General features: G+C 35.1%; 1 protein-coding gene across 6 annotated transcripts in view; it reads left to right on the top strand.

Moving 5' to 3' along the window:
- Positions 1 to 21,799, top strand: part of LOC113497152 (CUGBP Elav-like family member 1) — a 340,295-nt gene that overhangs the window by 233,483 nt on the left and 85,013 nt on the right. For all 6 annotated transcript variants that reach the window (XM_026876556.1, XM_026876554.1, XM_026876552.1 and 3 more), the window contains one exon: positions 10,650 to 10,698. In XM_026876556.1, the coding sequence (XP_026732357.1) occupies positions 10,650 to 10,698 (49 nt within the window). The remainder of the gene's footprint in view (positions 1 to 10,649; positions 10,699 to 21,799) is intronic.

Below are 21,799 nucleotides of genomic sequence, written 5' to 3'. Positions count from 1 at the left end.
ATTTAATTGTAACGTTTTTAATGTTGAACGTACCAATAAAAGCTCTACTTTTGGCTCTTGTTTAGTAGCCTATTGGTTGCTTTTTATATAATTTGTTCGCTGTGGGCCTTCTGAATGTTTCTTGTACTTTGGCTGACTCACCCGCTGTACGCGGACACGATACAATTTACTCAACTAGAAAACAAGGTCAAACTCGCCATCGCCAGGAACAAGAATGGGAGGAGATTGAAGTTCCTTCAGTTTTGGGTCACCCTTATTTTGATTTGTTTGTTTTTATGTATTAGTATGCTCACCGATGCTTTTATATAACATATAACTTTTAAGATAAATGGGACGAATGTTCAATCTATGGTTTAAAACTTAGTAGGTAAAGATTTTGAAGAATATAAAAGTTTCTCGGTAATGGTTTCTTCGGTAATGGAGTCTTCATCCTCTCAATTCTTAATTCGCATCTATGTTGTATACGCAAAATATTTACGACCTAATGTTGCGAATAATGCAAATAGACATTAAATTAAAATTATTACTCATTACAAAGCCGGTTTCTAGTAGATCAATCTATATTAAAGACTAATACAAACATTTTCGGCTGCATTTCCATCCATTCATATCTTGTTCCATTTCGTTTCCGCTATGAACATCAGACAGTCTAAAGTTAGATAGTTCTCTCGAGGAAATCTTATGCCATTTATAGATAAATGGATTCATATCCAGATTTACGGTTAAGTCATGTAATCATAATTCTGGAATTATTGACCGCTAAGTAATGTCACTTTAAAAACTGTAAAAGCTTAATACTTGTGTAAAACTCTTTATATTTGGGTACTGATATAAAAATCCAATGCAATCAACCTAAAGAAATGATTCCTGAATTATTTTAATAAATCGTTATTTTTGGTAAATTTTCTAGTCGATCTACACACTACACACACTTACTACCCACCTATTTCAAGTCCGTTTCGTATCACGATAACATACAAACTTTTTTATTGATGTGATAGTTTGGAAAGCCACAAGATCCCCTTTTTAATATGTTTACTTCCCACCCACGGCTGTAAAACACTCAAGGATCACGGGTACGTTAATTCCGTAGTACAAGGTTCTACATCCCAGCTCCGGATACAGAAAACTTGAACGATAATCGTAAACTCAAAGGGAATTCAACGGAAAGCTTATTGGAACAGGAATTTACAACAGCAGTTAGTTTCGATCACTGTTTCAAAAGTTTTCGGATTTTCCAGACGTAGTTCCGATGTGGTTTTGCCAGATTTCGTTAGATTAATGTTATGCCTAGAAAGTGTGGGAGCACTGTTCAAGGACGACGGAGCATTCGTTGATGTGACAAGTTCTATTGGAAATTTGAAAATTAAAAGACAATTTCCTCGAGGTAAACTTCGACCTTATATAGCATCTTGTATATTAATGTTTCCTTATTTTATTTATAAATGGAGAAATCTTTTAGCATCGTTTATTGGAGATCTAATTAAAAAAAACGATTACCATAATAGTCGTAATTTATTGAAAGCCGAATCATTAAAAAATCATCTATATTATAAATGAATTAAAAGCTCGCAACAGATTTTCCATAAAAGCGCCTATCCGTATTGACCTAAATTGTTTTTAAATATCCATTTTAGCGGCCATGTATGCTCCCGTTTTATTTTAAATGTATTTTCCCTTAACGAAGGCAATTATTTCTAGAGGAAAACCGTCACAAATCACGGTGATTTGTGACGCTTTTCCTGAATTAGTAAATCGTAGCTGTTTGCAAACTGTTGGTCAATCAGCACCACTGATCGTTTTGAAACGATTTTCCAATTAATGTGTACTGAACCGTCTTGATTGGCACACGGGGTCATGACAGACCTCAAGGATTACACTGGATTGCCTATAGTTGTAAACTAGCAACATAAACATTTATTATTTGACATCATTATAGATATTGTTTATATAAGCTGGCCTCTATAAGGGAATTATCAAAAGAGGTTTTTGTGTTTCCGATTTAAAGCAGTTTTGTAGCATCATTTTTTCTGTCTCAAATTGGAATAAAATTCTACCCCAGAAATTCAGCATCCTTAAAAACCTGTTGACTGACCAAATTTTTCACCTCGCCGCCAACACAAAATGAGAACAATATTAAAAATCGTCTATCGCTACCGTAGCCTTACATTTTCCTCTTTTTTAATCATTAAGATTTTACTCTTTTCATACTTTTTTCCTTGAATATTTCGGGACAATGTCACCATCGACAATGGTTTTAAGGGGTCCCATAACGAGACGGCAGCTTAAAAAAAGGTCTGGGCTGCGCAATTGTGACGTAGCGAGACAAAGCAGCACTCATTGTAATTGTCCTGTCGGTATTAGAGACCGAACCGCTGAAAATGAGAGGCAACGCCGTTTTAGGATCCCGTACGAGTGCTGCAAGACTCAAATATGTCTCGAAGGGTAACTCGGAGAGTAACGGTTCTTGTGGTATTTGGGTTTGACATGTTTCGCACTTCGTCTGTGGATTAATTTACAATTTCTATAATTTTAAATGGTTCAGGTGATGTTCGTAATATAATGTTTCTCTCATTTTAATTGTTATTCTCGTGTAAGGGTTGATTTGAATCGATGGCACATAAATATTTTGTTCTGGATTCAAATTATAAAGAATATGACAATTTTTTTTTTTATATAGTATTGTGTTGTATAATTACGCATATGATACCACAGTTGAATCTTTGACATATTAAAAGCTCTGAATCAACATCTTAATAAGGCGGAATATAAACCCGATTAGCAACTCGAACTTGTCCGTATATTTTTTGCGTCTAAAATCCCACGAACCGTGTAATAAGCCTAAAAGGGGAGGGGTCCTCTTTGATTTGGCTAGTACCTTTTAAATGCGGGTACTTGTTCACTTCTGCGGGGACTTGCGATTCGGTGCCCACTTTGACCCATCGTTGTGACGTCCACAAAGGCATTAAGTGGTCTCTTTGTTTTGTGATTTGGCCTTTTTCTGGCTTTTTTTCTTTACCTTCCCCCTTACCTGTCAGTCTTTGATGTTTCGATAAAAGAGAAATGACCACTTCGGTATTATAAGGGAGTGTTTGGAAAAGATTTTCTGGTTGGATTGATATGGTTTTTACTTCTGTTTTATTCACTTTGACATCCTTGCTTTTTAATATCATATTTTTATCGTGATGAATAAATAAACGGATAGCTCGAATACAAATAAAAACGGGAGTAATATTTACATGAATAAAACATTTATTTTTTTGTGTCAGTACTGCGAAAGAGTATATTATTTTGATCACATTCATAACAGATATGAATTAATAAAAACATAAAAATGTTTTAAAAATGTCTTTGTGAACTATTTAAATTAGTCGAGTCAATAAATTACACATGTAATATCCCGTATCATTGTGAACACATAATGGAATATAAAACTTTCATGTAAGATATTGCAGCAAGTTATAAACTTTTTATTAGCCACAAATATTTCGATATGGGACACTGCCAAGTTCGTGTCAAACTAGCGTGATCCGTGAATTTGGTTATAGAGCTATATTGAAATCGGAAGAAATCCTACCGAATTTCTGCTGAAATAACTTGTAACGCATTTTTTACCTTATGGATTGGTAAGTTTTAGTAACACTAACTTCGAATAAAAACATGACTAAAATCTGATTTAGTAGTTTAAATTGGGATCGGGTGAAGGGTGATTTAGGCTATGACAAATTTACTTGCCGCAATAGTTACACTCCCTACCCACTAAACTCGTCCAAAAATTATGCCTTAAACAGTTTACCAAATACACAACAACCTTTATATTTATACCATCAGTATAGGTGTCACCAAAACACTTTCCATCATAATTCTCCGGTCTGTGGTCGTGACGTTGATATTAAATGGACCTCCCGTCACCTCTAATGTGAGTAAGAAGTCACTGAAGGTTGAGGGCTAGAGGGGTGCGTCCGTTTCAGACGATTTATGTAACGTCTTAAGACAAAAGACGTCTACCGAGCTTTTGTATAGAACACCTTGGAGTGTGCTGAGGCAGTGGGGGTTATTGTCTATCACGGTCGACGTATAAAGTGATGATCACTTGATACACCATTATGAAGAAAGATTATTGAATGTGGATTAGAAAAGTGATTTCTTGTGGTGATAATACAACGGTACCTGGAGGCCTAAGAGGGCTGAAGTGAGGGGCTATATGTAAGACGGTTGTGAAAGAAAGACGCCACTCTACAAGTTGTAACTTGCCATCTCAATAGCTCGTCAACAGCAGCCATACTTCACTTTATAACGATGGTGGTAGAGATTTCCTGAAGCCGAAACATAGATGTAAAAGGTACCTATAATGCTGAATTACATAAAGCGTTCGTGAATTTGTCAGCCCTTTCGAACTTTTTTAACGAGACACGCCATAAATTTCCAAATTATACACATTACGACTGCTCTACAAATTTTCTTTCAACGTACTCATTTTAATCGATATATTGCCAATAATGTATGTTATATCACAAATTAACAATTTATTGAATTAAATATTAATTTGATTACATTTTTTTCCGCTCGTCTTTAATATAACACGGCAAGATGAGAGTAGGTAATTAATCTATCAATGATAACGATGAAATGAAAATTTTAAGGAAAACATTTACTTAATTACCGGTACATTGTTCAAAAATAAATAAATTACGTAGGTACTACTAACTAAGAGTAAATTAATTCTGTTCGTCTAACTAGGTGGCGGACGGTTCGGCGGTCTTGTCACACCTCATTTATTTTTAAACACTGTCCGATGCGCGGATTACTGCCGACGCGTACACAGTGACAGGTGACGGGTGACGCAGGGTTGCCACTCACCGAATTTAGAAATAAGTTTTTTTTTTGTCGTGTAGGCAATAAGAATGGAAAGTGTTTTTGATGGTTTGGTTGGTGTCGGGTGACAGTGCCAAGTTTGACACACTAAAGTGCTTTATTTCAGTTTTTGGATGTTTGTAGTTTAAATGACGGAACTGCTGAACTGATTTTGTGTCCAAAAGTAAACTTGGATAGATTGGGATTCTTCATAATTTTGACCGTGAATAATTTCATTATTCTCTCACTTTTTTTCAGAATGAATTGGTTTGTTCCGAAACGAACTGTTACTTTCTAGAACTAATAATAAGCATAAAATATTATTAAGTAGTAATTTTATTTTACTAGGTCAATATTACTTTAGGAAATTTTGCATTACCAAGGAGTTTTTGTACCATAAGTGTCGGAGTATCGCTATAAATTCTTTAAGCACTATAAATGTTTCTGACACCATCACCCAAGACTAGCACTAAAAAAATAGAATACATCGTGTTGTTGTCAACCCTAATCGCCAGATGCCATTCGCGTCTATCGAGAATTTATATTGAATGGAGGCAAATGGCAATAAACCTGCGATGGGCGACTGCTATCGAGCTGTGACCTGCGTCTTAAAACTAGAACTATTTGAATACAAAACGCATTTTAAATTGTAGGGTTTAGCTATCAAAGCAGTTGTCCATTTGTTACAGGAAAGTAATTGTTCGTGTTTTTCGGATATGATAGCGATGACTGTACCTGAAAAAAGGCTTTCATAATTTCATAACATAAGATTCGCAATAACTATCTACAGAGGTCAAAGTTTGCTGCTTTGATCTAGACTTGCATGACAATCAATGTCCACATTAAGCGAAAGCAACCTGACTTAGGAGTTTAGAAATGCTGTCTGTGTGGTATTATAGAATTTTATTTACTACATGATTTAGGTTTTATTATTTGTTACATTTTATCAGATTGCATTTTGTGACGACACTACGTAATGGTTTCATCAAGTCTGATTTTTTTTTAACATAATGTCAATGATGCTTAAACAAATCTTCAATTTATTGTAAACAAAATGCCGTAAACCATTTTTGAAACAGTGCGGTCGGCGAGTGTTGAACTAAAAATTGATGCTTTCAAGTTTTTTAATATTCATGTTTCTGTGACACTGGCGTCGTTTGTTTTTTATCTCGTTCGCGTTGGCAATGTTGCATGCCTTCTGGGCACATCCGACCGACAGAATTGTGCCGGATTTTTGTATTCGTAAGCCTTTTTTCTGCGGAAACCGAATGCTGTAAGTATGCAAGTGCTTTTAGGGTTTTTGCTGTATGGCCTTTTTTGTTGCGACTAATTTACTGCCTTACGGAATTAAGAGATATGGATTTGTTGTGTGTGTCAGATAGGTGGTTGCGTCTTAAGTCGATAAAGCATGAGCATTCAATGTTTTTAAAATCACCTGAAAATACACGGTCAAAGCCTATTGGGTAAATCATCTTGGAATGTTTCTAATACTACACAATCGTGGACGAAAATAAGCCAAGGCAATTTTGTTATTGCCATTATATAACCATATTCAAGGGTAGCTTCACGCCGCCATATTTATATTGTCTAATATTATATGTGACATGCGTTTTGATCGATGATCGCCGAAATGTAATTATATGTATAAGGGAGCGTTTCCACTAGCGAATGTATCGCTACGTTTCCGCACTTATTATAAAGTTTTTTTAGAAAATGTGACGGATGACCATCAATATCACATTTACCAGTTGCCATTTTTTATTTTAATTGTTAATAAATTATCAGTAGGTAAGTCATTACCAAAAACTATCTATTAAACAAATGAGGACCGTTTAAATAAAGAACAGATAGATCTGATGAAAAACATAAATAAAAATAAAATATATTTCCCCATTACTCATTCAGAAGTTAAAGGTTTTATTTTTCTATAGCTGAGAAGCTTGCGAGTGACACGCCGTGTGTTGTCGTCGGCGATGCGACGGCGAGGCCATGACGTATAGCTTGCGATATGATGCTTGTTTTGTATGAGAAATATAAACACTACAGTCAACGTTTTATACAAAGTTCTACATACACTTTTTGTTGCAATGGATAATATAACGATTCTTTAAACGAGTAAAAGTCGCCACCTGTTTTGGTGCAAGCTTTCTTCATAGATTTTGAACGTTTTCCATATTGGATTTAAACTTAATATTGCATACACGATTTAATGTTTACATCACTCAGTAGGATATTTTAAAAATTGAATGCAGGAAAAAGCTGTTGCGTTTTATGAACAAGTGAGAACGGTCCCTTAAGAACGGTCGCCGCCACCCACTCTTATCAAACAAATTTTCTTAATTCGTTGTTGTAGGAGTCTTAATATATAACACAGCGTCTGCGTTTGAAACCTTAATCCAGACTTACTTAATAGGCAACTTTATCCTATATAACATCGTGTACTTAATCTAGATTAGAATTTCTAGGTAGATAACGGCCTGCGTATAACTTTTCCGTTGATAATTATAGGTAATTTACGACTTCCTTTTGATAATTTAGACGCTTCTATTACACATTTAACTCAAACGATTCATCTTGCTGCAATCTCATCTTTTATATCTTCAGATCGTCTTAAGCCCAGTCGTTATGTCAACCCATGCACTAATATCAGTACTTTTTAAAATAAATACTGTTATCAATATTACGACGATATTAAATTGACTTCAGGGATAGTGGAGTGGTTGAGTACCATTCCTAACCCACTGAACGCGACGTGCTGCTGGTTCAATCCCCGCGTAGGGCAAGTATTTGTGTGGTCCACGAATGCTTATGCTGGGTCTGGGTGTCTTTGTACATTTGAATTGAATGTTTGTGAAAGCCCCGTGACACAATGATTAAATAACTTAATGCGGGAATCGTTTATAAAAAAGTGCTTCATACAATGGATTTTAGAGAACGCAAGAAAACTCTCGATAGACATAGAAAATGACGGGATGATATTAATCACTTTTCATAACACTAGCCTCTTAGCCGAAATAAGGAATTGGAAAGTCGATAGAGCGACTTTTGCCCTGTAATAGCTCCACCAATGTCTTCAACTTTTACCAGTTTCGGTGTTTAAACACTAAACTGTTGAATGACGAATGGAAACTTTAAGCCGTGTGGCTGCCAATTCCTCGTGTCCATTACTCAATACTAGGCTAGATGCATGTCACTTTATAAATAGACCGATCGCTGATTGATGCCACTAGGATTTTTCACGTAACGCCACTGTTATTTGACATCGCAAAATGTATTGTTTCAGTTTTGCTTCAGTAATCTCCCATTTGCCCATTTGAATAGCAATTTTTTTAATTACGTATTAGATGGATAATATACAGACTATTTTGGTTATTGCTTAAGTTTATAACTATTATATTTATACGATGTTGTAAGTAATCTCTAACGCGTTAACCTAATACTTATTAGGATTTGGGTTTGTCTGGGTGTCTTTGAGCATGTAACTTGAATGTTTATGGAACCCCCCGCAATTCTTGTAGTGGGAGTAGATTATATTTTACGCAATTTAAAAAAAACCTAATGCTATAAGTCTTCCCGATTTCACTTCCATAGTACATAGTTTTAAAATGATTGCCTTTTTTGGTGGTCTTAAAACAAACACTCCAACGTTACCGAGAATCGATAAATCGTTTCACTATCGAATCACTATAATCGATTGCCACTAAATCACTAAGTGAAAATAAACGGGTAATGTATCTATTTATACACCGGTTGGACGCGTACGGATGGGTTAGTGACGTTTGATATATACTTGAGACAATTAGACATTCGTCTAAAGGTTGCCGCGGCGTCGGTTTTAAAAGGTTGACGACCCCTTGATTGTGGATGCATGGATGCAACCCGAAATGTTTGACTTACTAGATAAGGGAGCTTTACGTAGCTGTGCATACATTTTGGAGGCAGAGTTATGATTTGATAGCTTGATTCTTTTTTTTTATTTGGCAATTGTTTTTGAACCAAATTCAGACCAAATTGGTGCCTAAATATAGCAAGCATTTGATTAGAATTTGATTATCTTTGCGTGTTATTTTTTTTTTAATTTAGTTGCAAATACTAAAAGTATTTTACGATCTCTACAAACTGTCTTGCACCATCCGCAAAACGAAAAAAAAAAACATTAGCTATTAATCATTAATCTATAGGTATGTAGGTACCTATTTATAATTGTCCTTGTTGACATGACCACGACTATTCTTTCCTTGTAACTATTATTGATACAGCTGAATAATGTGCATTCATAGCAATCGCGGAACATAAACACGACACATCTCATCATCTCTGCATATCTATCATCTATACATACATACATACAAACTGTATACATATACATAAACATAATCACAACAATAGTGTGACAATGCTGCTGTCGCGATGTTCCGATGTTTACGAATAATTAAAATAGTTTGGGATTGTTTGCGGACTAACATATAAATAATTCCTATGTGTCACTATGGGCTGCTGTCTAGAAGGTGAATAGATTTTTGTGTTAGTGAATTCGGTCGTAGCCTATACATTGAAGGATGTTTTCTGGAATGTTCTACGTTCTACTGAATATGTATTTTTTGTTCAGAATAGATAATTTGATTGATTTATTAATTACAACGTGATGTCGGAAATGAAATGAGGAGAAAGAAAAGAGAGACTTTAGTGTCTAGTTCTGCGATTTTTATACCTAACTAGCTGTTTCCCGCAGTTTCACCCGCTTAGTATTTTTTTCCTTTGCCGCAATTTTTCCATATTTTCTCACTGTTTAAGCCTTCCCTGGACTGGTACGAATATTTCAGAACTAAAATTAGCCAAATCGGTTCAGCCATTCTCGAGTTTTAGCGAGACTAACGAACAGCAATTCATTTTTATAAATAAGAAGAAGCAGAAGATGAATAAATTTCACTGTGCATTTTGCAGTGACAATAATTCGTAACTGAAGTTTGAAATGTGTCCTGAACAAATTTTTGATGTTTATAAAGAGTAGATTTTCTGTACACTTCTTTTCAGTGGGATGATGTTTTAACACCGAATTAATGTCGCCGACCGATATGTTGTTAATCATTCTAATGGGGTTAGAAATTGTTTGTGTTCTGTCACAGAATGAGTGGAATAAAACTTGAATAGAACGTGGAATAATTTATATCTAGGTTTCGAGATGAAATTGATAAATAGTCTTTATATAATGGTCTTGTCTTGCGGTAATCTTACATAGATTATCATTTATTTAGTAAGAAATTTATAAAAAGCAAAATCGAATCTCATAAGTACCAATATGTGCTTTAAACAGTTGACATCGTGTGAGCGAGTCGGTGTATTACATTGTATAGAGCGGTATCTCGTTTTCACGCGAATAACAGTTAAGCTTAGAAAAGTCGTTTTAAGCTCACCTTGATTAACGATTTTTTCATAGTTAGTCTTAGTAGTTACTTTTTATTACAAAGTATACAAGCCCATTATGATAACACCATTGTTCATTGTTTGCAATTTTTTATATTTGTTTTTTTTTATGTAATCACGAAATAGGTCAAAAAGAGCTACACAAGATGCGCAAGAGTCTTGCTTATTTTATTAGAAACATCTACCAGCAGACAAGCGATAGTGTGTGTATCTTCAAGTCCAAGAAAAAATTCGCCATTGCATCATCAACTTCAAAAATACTATCCTATACTGTCCTATATATTTCAAGTAATAGAGCATAATTGATGACAAACTAAAACATACTCTTTTGTTTATACAAATAAGTAACATTATCTCTCCGTCTTCCACAGATGCACCACCCTATTCAGATGAAGCCGGCTGACAGTGAAAACAGAAACGGTAAGTAATGTTGCACAATAATATAACAAAGAGAGTACTTTAGTCCTAATAGGTGTGGAGACTTGCAAACGTAGGTTTAGGTAGGTAGTTACGTCGGTACTATACTTAGCTAATCGATATTTTGAAATGTCTTTTTGTTTCTTCTTTCCTCATGAAATGACAAAGACAGCATGTCACCTATAGGTGATAAGGTGCTGTGCGTCGATTGTGGATGTGATTTTACTTCTTCAGCTACAGTTATTGAGCTCGAATGTCCGAGGTGAAAGATGGAGACATAACCAGATTTGGCGTCAACTTACAGATATTATCTGTGAGAATGTCAACTATGCTAGATATTAGAAATTATCACGTTATTCAGCCTGGTGACAGACGGACGGATACGCAGCGAATACTCAGTTTAATAGGGATTCATTTTAACCCTTTGGGTGTGGAACCCGAAAAAGAAATGGTTGCTAAATCCTAAAAGTGACAGTTCTTCTGAGAGTTATGAACTCGTATTCGAAACAAATCTCTGAATAAATAAAAAAAATATTGTGGGGCAATTTTGTTCACATTTTGATTTCTCTTTACGTAATTATCTACCCATAACTTAATGGACGATTACTCCAACAGTTGCTGACGAAATTCTTTAACTTTATTTATAAAATACTGTATTTCACTTGGCACAAATAGCTGCCTCATTAAGCAATATTCAGCCTTGCCTTTAACGCTGAAAAAACATTCGAAACTTCAAAGCTTAGACTTTGCTTACTCGGTTTATTCAAAACATTAGATAACGTCAAGGTTACAAAGTTACGAATTGCGAATAGATGTTAAGTTGTTTTCGTACTTGCTGTGTTCATGATTACGCTGTTTTAAGTAGATAAATTGAATAATTTATTGAGGTACACAAAAAATCAGAACATTAAAACTAAAGTTTGGTTTTGTTTGAAAATATTTTTTCTTGCCTATTTTTAGGAATAAACCAGTCCAATAAACCAGTCTTACAAAGGGGTGTACACGCCGAACTAAGGGGTATCGTGCTGCCCAGGTAACTGGGTTGAAGAGGTCAGGTAGTCGCTCCGTATGCCTTAACACTGGCACTAAGTTGAAACCGATTATACTGGAAGGCGACCCCAACATAGTTGGGAAAAGGCTAGGATGATGATGATTTAGGAATAAAATAGCGATACAAATGCAATAGTTGGCTGTCAGTTGAAATATTTGTATTACTGCTACTGGTTATAAGTTTATTTTGCTTGTTTAAATTAATATAAGCGTATTGAAGCTTCGCAACTCCGTCAAGGAAAACTGCAATGTGTGCATCTTAGGTAGAATGGACTACGTAAAATCCTAGAATGTATACAGTACTATGCAATAGGTACTTTACCTTAACGTCGACGAGACCGTTTGTACACGGGGCAATATAAGTCTCCGATACCTTTAATCTTCTAAGCAATGTGCCCTATATATGGACTTGCATAAGTTGGTACTTCCTTGCGAAATTATGAGAAAAAATACTATTTGTTTAAAAAAAATACAAATGATAATAAATGTCAATACAATATTTCCATTAGTACAAATATCTGTTAAAACATACGATATTAGCGAAATATCGATAAGACGAGACTCAAGGCCTGCATACGGTACGCGTGACGGATTGATTCACCAGTCGCCTACCTTACATGTTAAGGCGTGTACACACCATTCATTAAAACTGAAATACAGACAGCATAAAAAGTCGATTAATTCAATCCTATTTATTAAGTACTAGTTTTCATTATTGATAATTAGAAGATATGGTTTAATGTTTACAATTTAATACAATGGAGAATTTTGAACCAATCCAAACGCTTTACCAAATATGAAATCCAGGTCAATGAACGAAAGTTCATTTTTTTCCATTGTAACGTGTCACGTCTTATGATGTCAACTACACTAGGGACCAAAGCTATTTTGTTACTAATACAAAGCAACAACTCATCTAAGTGTATTTTTTTATAATTACATAGCCAAGTAGTTGAGATCACCACGACAAATGCTTGGACAAACATTTGTGTGGTCCTCGAATGCTTGTCCCGAGTCTGGTTGTATTTCTGCATGTCACCTGAATGTTTATGAAATCCGCCGCGATACAGAGTTTTTAAAAAAAAAAAACAGAATATTATCTGACTTTCGTTGCTAGCTATACAAGTGGTTGGCATGTTATCCAAATACTATGGTATTCACAAATATGTGGACGCGCTGGGTATAACGTTACCATCATGTGATGTTTACGAAGAGCCGCGTGCGTTACGTGTCGCCTTTATCCAGTCTGTCAGACCAGACATAGAGCACAGATTACTATGACTCAGAGCGTATTAGTGTAGTCTGACTAGAGTATTTATTTGTTTATCTGTAAATGTAAGTAACTAAAATTTGACAGGATTCTTTTTAGGGCCAAAACGCAGGTGAATTACTACGATGCCTGTCCGTTTGTCTGTTACTAGGCTGTATCTCATGAACTAAGAACTAAATAAGAACTAGACAATTAAATGTTTTTTGTCAAAATAAAACAGATTAAAAAGTGTTTTTAAAGTGTGTCACAAAGATGAAGAGTGATTTTGTTTTTTTTTGAACCCTCAGATTAGGAAGCCCGATTTGCAATTGACCAGTTAAATTAATTTCATAAAGCATGGGTGCAAATTTATCGGAAATAAATATAATATTATCTTAGCCGTTTTAAGTAATTTTGCGCAATCCCACTGTCCTTAAGCACAATCTGTAAGAGGAAAATTTCGTTTTTACCAAACGTCTCTCATTTAACGTTAGTAAACATGATGCATGATTTCAACGAAATACCATAAATCAGATAGCACTGCAATAGAAATCAAGTATTTATCCGGTTTCAGACAGGAAAATTATCAACACAATAATAATTTTATTTTTAATTCTTGTGTAAATCGACCTTTATGCGTCGCCACGTGGGATCAATACATCGCATTATACCTACACGCTTTTGTATTGATTGTGTATGCTGTAGTCTGACATTACTGACTGACTCGCACATAAACACATGTCGAATCAGACAACTGTGAAGTATTGCCAATGTGAAGAGTTCTGAACTACTTTTAAAACGAATAAATATTAGTATTTTTAATGGATTACTTTGATCACTGTTTGTTAGATAAGTTGATGTATTTTTATTTTATGTTTATTGACTATACTTGTGTATTCTACAGACATATTACGTATTTCGTTGTTTATGCTGTTTTCATAGAAAGATGAGTTACGTTTAAGGGTCTTTGCAATCACGTCATACATCTGAAGACACAATAGTGCTGACGCGAAGACGAGATAATTTATTAAAATTAAAATTTAATTGTTTCATAAAATATTTTAATCAACCAGAGTTTTTTTTTCACAAAAAGTTTCTTGACAGAGAGTAGAGATTTATTTTAAAATATTGTGTTCATATTTTCATAATTAAATTCTTAATAAACTTCATTAAGCATTGCATGCAATCTAGAGTTCAAAACGAATGGTCACGACGACCTTTGGTTCAACCTTGTCTGTATAATTTCTAACTGAATTTAATTTATCAATTGAAAATTAATTCGATTAAAACACAATTCAATTGTTTATAAATATTCAGGTATCGGCTGCTGTTGCTATCATTTATGAGTCAGCGAGCCATTCTCGTCCTTAGACGTCGTGTCCTCGATAGAATAGTAGCGCAGACACCTTAAGCGGCCACATGCACACGTTAGAACACAGAGCACGTCTGGAACACCACTCAAAGTGGATGCGTGACGATTTTTAGAGTCCACACCTCGTTCGGTATTCCAACTAGACGGCACCGTGTCCGTGTGTGTTGATCGTAGGGAGGCGTACAAATGACGCCTTTTTCGCCGCCGCTTTTTAATCGTTCGTGATTTGTTTTATCCGGTGTTTCGTATAATCAGCTGATCGTATGACGGTGATAATAGAACTAGCATTTACGTTAGATTTTGTTTAACACGAGTTAAGTATGTAGGTATTCATTAGTAAGAGTTATTGTATTATTTCATGAGAATTTTATATACGTAGTAGAATTTTATGTAAGAGTTTTTTTTTTAATAAATTATTGTACCTAAGTAATATTATTAGTCAATTAATTTAACGATTTCGAAAATGACCTATCCCTTTTGTTCGAGAAAGTTAATATCCCACAAATGAAATGTCGTTTGCAGTCGGCCTTATCTTTCGGCATCCATTGTGAAATGGAATGCAATCTATTTACCTACGTTATGTACTGGCCGGCTGTCAAAATAAACTCCACTTACAAATACATTTCACGATTCAGGTGCATATAATTTGATGCGTTTAGCCTTTATTATAATAATGCATTTAGAATTATTGTTGAAACGCAACATTAGCTTTATTACAGTAATAAACATTTCAAAACGTAATATGTTCGGTGCATTAGTAAATGGTGGTTACTTTGACTGTTACACATATGTACTGTCTACGTAAAAAATAGATAGGAGAGTTGGTACAGTTTACGATTATTTTCAGTGGGCATTTTGTAAAACAGGCACACGGGTTTTTTCGAAACTGAAACAATAAATGTTTCATGTTTCAGTTTCGGAAAACTAAAACAAAATGACTGCCAAATCGTTACGCTGAAAATGCCGAAATTGTGTTTTGGGCTTTATTTTACTTTAACATTCGCGAGTACATTGACACTGCACATCGCGTTAACAACTCAATCGGCTCAATAAAACACTATTATGATTCGCGTAGGAGTCTCTACAATGTTAACTTGGAACACAATAGATGCGATGCAATTGAAAAACGTATGACGCGCCAGGACGGAGCTCATTAGCTACCGGCTGGGGGGAGGGGGGGTTAGGTGACACAACACCACGAGGAATGACTGATCGACCGTCAGAGCCGGCGCCCGCGCACCTCCGATAGTGTTCGCGTTAGTTGTGTGTCGGCCGCGGTTGAATGCAGACGTGAGCGCGCATGTGATGTGAATGTGTTGTGTAGTGTTAAGGATGCGTGGTGAGGCGGGCGGCGCGCGCGGCAAGGCGGGGGTTCGAACCAGCGGCAGCAACTATCCGCCCATCAGCGCCGCCTACTGGCTACCGCCGTCGAACCCGACCCCCTACCATGTGCCAGGTTCGATGATGATCCCCCATTCATGCTTTAAACATGTGAACTGTGATTGTATCATCAATTGTCGGTTGTCAACGCGGATCCCCTGCTAACAACACCTGACGTTGGCTATCCTTGACATAAAGTACCGCTGCCTTCTATGAATGACGATGCAATCGTGTTTAACTTTTTTTTCTGTCGTCTGCAATTTTTTTCCCATCCGAAACGGAAAGCGTGTCTGACATTGACCGATATGCCAACTGAAAAACAATACGTCTCCACTGACGCAAGATTGTATAATAATTCTGTGGAAATTAAGTGACATTCGTTTTGTTTTTAAAGTTTCTTTTTTTTTAGTTTTTTAATTAAATTGGACCGTTGGTAATTAGTTTCGTTCTAAATTTAAAAATCGTATTGTTAGAATTTAAAAGTATTTAGTGTTCGGAGTCTGTAGTAAATTTCTTTCGTTATAGTTTATTTATTTGACAACACGCTTGATCTAACGAGGAAGTGCTTGCAATATTATAAATCGATTGTGAATTCCTCCATTTATAATTGGTTTAGTAATTACCCACGGCTCGGAAACGCTACCGATACTTATGTCACACCACTATTTATGATCTTGGCTCAAATTGACGGAGACATTGTTTCAATGAATTTGAATACAAATAGTTAGAAATGTTGGAATGGACGGTTTGTGAAAACTAATCGATAGCTTCAAGGACGCTCGGACGAGTATGATGGATGCTAATGTATGTGATTGTTGAAATGGACCGAATAAACTGGGTCTGTTTATCTCGGTGACGCCGTTTGTATGTCATGATTTTCCTCGATTTTGTTTTTAAGCGATATTTCCTTACTCTACGTAGTCATAGCGTGACGGTAATTATAATTGTAATTACAATAGTTGGACTAATATCTAATGCTTAGGCATTTCGAAACTAACTCATCCTTCGAAATTTATTCCGCCTGGTTAATTTGTGAATCTAAATCATCGAGGGGAAACGATCAGCCGTTTATGAGGAAATCAGTGACGTACAATCATACAACATAATTATATATTTTTATTAATTATTAAGTTTAAATTTCATAGATCTTATCAGTTTACTTTACTATCACAATAATAACTCTTGACATACATTCATTATTTTAACGATACACGGAATAAAGAACTGATTTACATATCGATAGAGTAGCCGACAGTATGTATGTAGTGAATGCTAATTAGATTTTACTATCAGATTCAATATGCACGCGATTTCTATTAGTTGTTTATAGGTAACTCGGTTCTAGGCAATCTGTCTATCAACTCCCTTTAGTACGAAAGAAACAGTTTTTAAAGTGAGGCAGAGTGCTACAATGTCTATAGCAGTGTCTTTCTTACACAATTGCAAGGCGTACCTTTAAGTGTTCCAATGCACAGATAGCCGAGTGGTTGAGGTCACCAAGACTAATCCACTGAGTGCGACGTGCCGCTGGTTCAATCCTCGTATGATAAGCAGTTATGTAATCCAAAAATGCTTGTCCTGAATCTAGGTGTCTGTCATAAGACTTGAATTTTTGTGAAACCTCTGTGACAAAAAGTTTAATTTCCTTAATTCGGGAGTCGTTTTGTAAAAAAAAAAGGAAAGAATGTATTATAATTCAAACGCTACCTTGCAAATTAGCGAAATAAAATTCTAAAATTGGTTTTATCAAAACTACCCTATTAACGTCTATGTATTAATTCCAAGAGGAAACTATCAGTGAGTTCAGTTTCATTTGAACATTATATATAGTTGTGAGTTGAAAAGTAGCAAACCTAAAGTTGAAATTATCGGTTGTGTATTTTGAAAATGATTCATCCTTTTTAAGCATAATTTTAACCATTTAGTAATTTTTCACGACACTCGTATGTAAATCAATTAATAAATGATACAATTATGTAAATTATATTAGTGATCCATATTGTGTAATTTCTTAGCATGCATATTCAATAAAACTACAATAATAAATAATTTTACCCTTAATTATTCAATAAGACTCTAATGATATGCCAGTTGTTATTTGATGTATTAATAATTATTCAGAAGGAAAAAGCAGTTTTTAGGTACCTTTTACAGTTACATAAATATTTGCCACATGTTTTCAGCTGTCCCGATTTTCCTTAAAATTCGTTTAAAATGCTCTGCCTAATTTCAAGCTATTGTGTTCAGTAATTTAGATTTGGAATGATAATTTAAAACTATTTCAGTACTTTTTTTTTTTCATTTGAACTTAGCACATGGCTGAGCTCACTTAAATTTATTCAGAAATTCAATATTTGATGAGCATTCACCTGCCCTTATCCCAATTATTGTTTGGGGTCGGTGCAACATGTCTTCTTCTTCTCATCTCAAGAAACGCAAATGCAATATTTGATAATATACCTGATGCCTATACGATAGAATTAATTTTCCAAAGAGGTAATTTAAATTTTAATAATTTATATTCGTCTTCCTTGTCGCTTTCGCATGGTAACTAAACAAAACGGTACTTATTCCTTGACCCAGTAATAAGCGTGTTTGCCAACGTGAGGTGTGAACGAACTGACGTGCGAGGACTCTAAACAAAAGACTAACACACAGTATGATTGATGGTTATAGAATATTTCCATACTGAAAAAAAATGTATGTAAAATTAGAAATTCGAAGCGACAATTTCGGCAGGTGACATAAATTAGGCCGAAATGTTTGCCGTTTATAAAACTAAATCGATGATAAAGACCTTTAATACTTATTACATCTAATATGATAAGCTTTGTTTTTATTCGTACATTTAAAAACTTTTAGTTTGTATTTAATTAGTTTTTAACCGCGAGCCAGGAGCTGGCTACACTTTTTTCATTTTCCTTAAACCCCGTAATTTTCTGGGTCTGGGTCAGTTTTTTATTTAATTCAAATGTTACTAAATATAATATATAGTTTGGTATTTGTTGTCATTAGCTTCGTCGTCGTTAAAATCGAATTTACAACCTCTTAATAGACAATCCAGCAAATAAATCCTACCTGCCAGCACATGTGACACAGGCAAACGTATTCATCAGTTCCTCAAAAAGAAAGCCTGCAACTCTGCTTTCTTTTTGCGTTCCATACATTTCGTCATTCAAATACAAATCAATGTAATCTTTGATGTCCTAATGTATTATTTAAATCTGAATAAGGAGAGTTCTATAGAACTATTGTTAACCGATGCTTCGTACTGAAATAAACTTGTTGATTTCCTCGTTTTGCATTATCCTCGTAGTGGGCATCACGCGTCTGACCGAGACGTGCATTAATTACCGCCTGTCAAATGTTACGTTTAAATTTAACTGCGTTTTGTCTCTACGATGTTCGTATGCAGTAATGATTGAGAGAGCCAGCGGTATTAATGTCATTATCATTATGTTTTTAAGGTTAGGTCACTCGTTAAATCTGGTGTTTTGCTATTCTGTGCCTTTCTGGTTATAGAGATGAGGGTATTACGACTTAGTTTGCTTACAAATAAGCCTCGATACTCTTAGTCCAGGATAACTCTCGGTTTACCCAGAACAAGGAGAGTCTACGTGGATTTCTCCGGTTATAAGGACTGTTGAATTTTTGCCTGGGCCCCAATATAAAAGAGAAACAATATAACATTTTTGTTGGTAATATTCTAGTGAACGTGTGCTAGAATGTTACTAATTCTTTCCAAACGGAGGAAGTCCTTGAGAAATCGTCCGGATGAAAAATTTAAACTAGAAAAGTAGAGTTCAATGAAGCGAAAAGAATCGATAAATGATGGATAAACCACATGCAAATAGGTCATTGACATAATATAATAATCTTTTGCACATTGTAGGATTTATAGACAAATATATATAAACCGCCGAAAACAAAGGAATTAATTTATTTCATTAAACATGAATCTGAAAAATAATATAACAATTGTATTGTAGATTTTTACCGCCAATTTACAATTGATCATTTATTTATTTCATTTAAATCCATTTTAATTGTCTGCGCTACGCCTGAATTTCAGTAATAAGATGCTGATAATCCGATAAATAAAATCAAACCTTACTCTGCAAAAATATCGATTTTTAATTCCACTCAATCGATATTATTTGAATGCTTACAATGTTTTTCCAATTCCTTTCTCCCAAAATAAGTTGAAGTTGACTTTCCTGTCTTATCAAATTTGGTTGAAAACAATTATTTTCTTAAAGCGATTGGATATTTGATTTCCAAGGTCACTCCTTCGAACAATTTCGCCCCCATTGATAACAAAACTTCATAAAACAGCTCTGTAATATGCTGACTTGCCGTATGAAGCTTAATTTTACTCAGTGAACATTTAGACGCATCGCATTAATCCCGAATGCTAATTGATCTTTCAACTGTGACGTCAGCTAGCATTATTTGGCATGCATTCGTTATTTGTTCCGAATCGACGCTGCTTCGTAATCAATGAATTCGGTTACACAATTGTTACATTCTATACTTTATACCTACATGTCATATGTATATATGCAGTCGTATATCAAATAAGTTCCGTTTGCCATCGGCTGTGTGTTTGGTAGAACATTAATGTTCTCGCTTGCATGTCATGTACAGGGGTAAAAGTTGATAAATGAATTAGTGTGAGAGTCGAACAAGATTAACCGAATAAAGCGATTGATGGCCTATGGTAAAGAACTAAAGTAAGACAACAAGTGATAATGCTGAAATAGGCTGAAGAAACATATAGAACAGATCTTATACATATTATTGGAAGCAGGATAGAGCAAATGCGCTAGTTATGTTTTGAATAAGACTCTACATTTAACAGTGTAGAAACCAACCACCTCGATGCTCGTGCTAATTTCAGTACTTATGTAAAAACTTCACCATGGGTTTCACTTGACATCGATGTCATATGAAAGAGCATGTCTTTGTGGAAATAATAAGGTAAAGAAATCAATATGGTGGTGACGAACATAGTGTCTCTTGTAGGAAAAAACTGAATGTTGCAACGAGACACTGCAGGTGACGTTTTTTATATTGATCACGTAATTAGTTTAGTCATACCTAACCCCGAACAATTTCCTCGCAGATAAACCCGACAGCAATATATAATAACTGTCATACAAAACTATGTATCCAGTGAATAGTACGTTATAATCAATCAACATTTTCCTGTCCATTTTGCTCTACATGTATTTCTGCTTTTCAGACCTTCTATCTGTCATTTCGGCATTCACGCCATTCCTGTTCATATTTTTGGTACTTCTGGATACTGTCTGGATCTGTGACATAGATACAACTTATATATTGACTCCCAACTCTCTTCCCCATTTCATGAAATTTCCATTACCTTTTAGTCCGTGTTGTAGTAGCCTTCCATGTTCAATGAAATAACTATCAGAATGAAATCAGTACTGAACCCTACTATTGTGCAGTATTAGAACTGTAACGACTCTATTCAGCGTTCAAGAAAACAAATTGTTATGATAACTCATATACCCTGAGAAGTAAACAATAGCCAAACGCTGATCATTGATGCTACATTATCATTGTCTCTAACATCATCCCCTACCTAACCAGCAATGTAAAGCAAACTACGAAGATTTGTCGTCAGCCAGCACGCTTCCATAACAATCGTGACTGTATCAACATCGGTAAATAAACTTGTATCACAATCACATTCCATTGCTGCATGTTTGTGTCAACGACGTCTGTCGCGCTAAATAAATAAACAATGGACATCGAAAGAATACTCCGTCGGTGTAAACATTATGATTTGTAATGAGCGAGGCATTTTATTAATGTCGCGGATTAGTTGTTTGATCAGCTGATTTGGAACATGACAATAAACTACATACAATGCGCTTGGATACAGTCTAGGCAAAATCCTTCTCCAACACAATGTCACAGGTATCGGTTACACGTTTTGATGATCCCTACCCTGAAGACCTAATAAAAACAAGGAAAATTTTGATTGCTTGCAGTAGGTAAAAAAATTGTGAACTCTAGACTGTGAT

The sequence above is a fragment of the Trichoplusia ni genome, chromosome 9, assembly GCF_003590095.1.
Source record: "Trichoplusia ni isolate ovarian cell line Hi5 chromosome 9, tn1, whole genome shotgun sequence".
Taxonomy (NCBI): Eukaryota; Metazoa; Arthropoda; class Insecta; order Lepidoptera; family Noctuidae; genus Trichoplusia; species Trichoplusia ni.
This window is presented reverse-complemented; position numbering and strand designations above follow the sequence as displayed.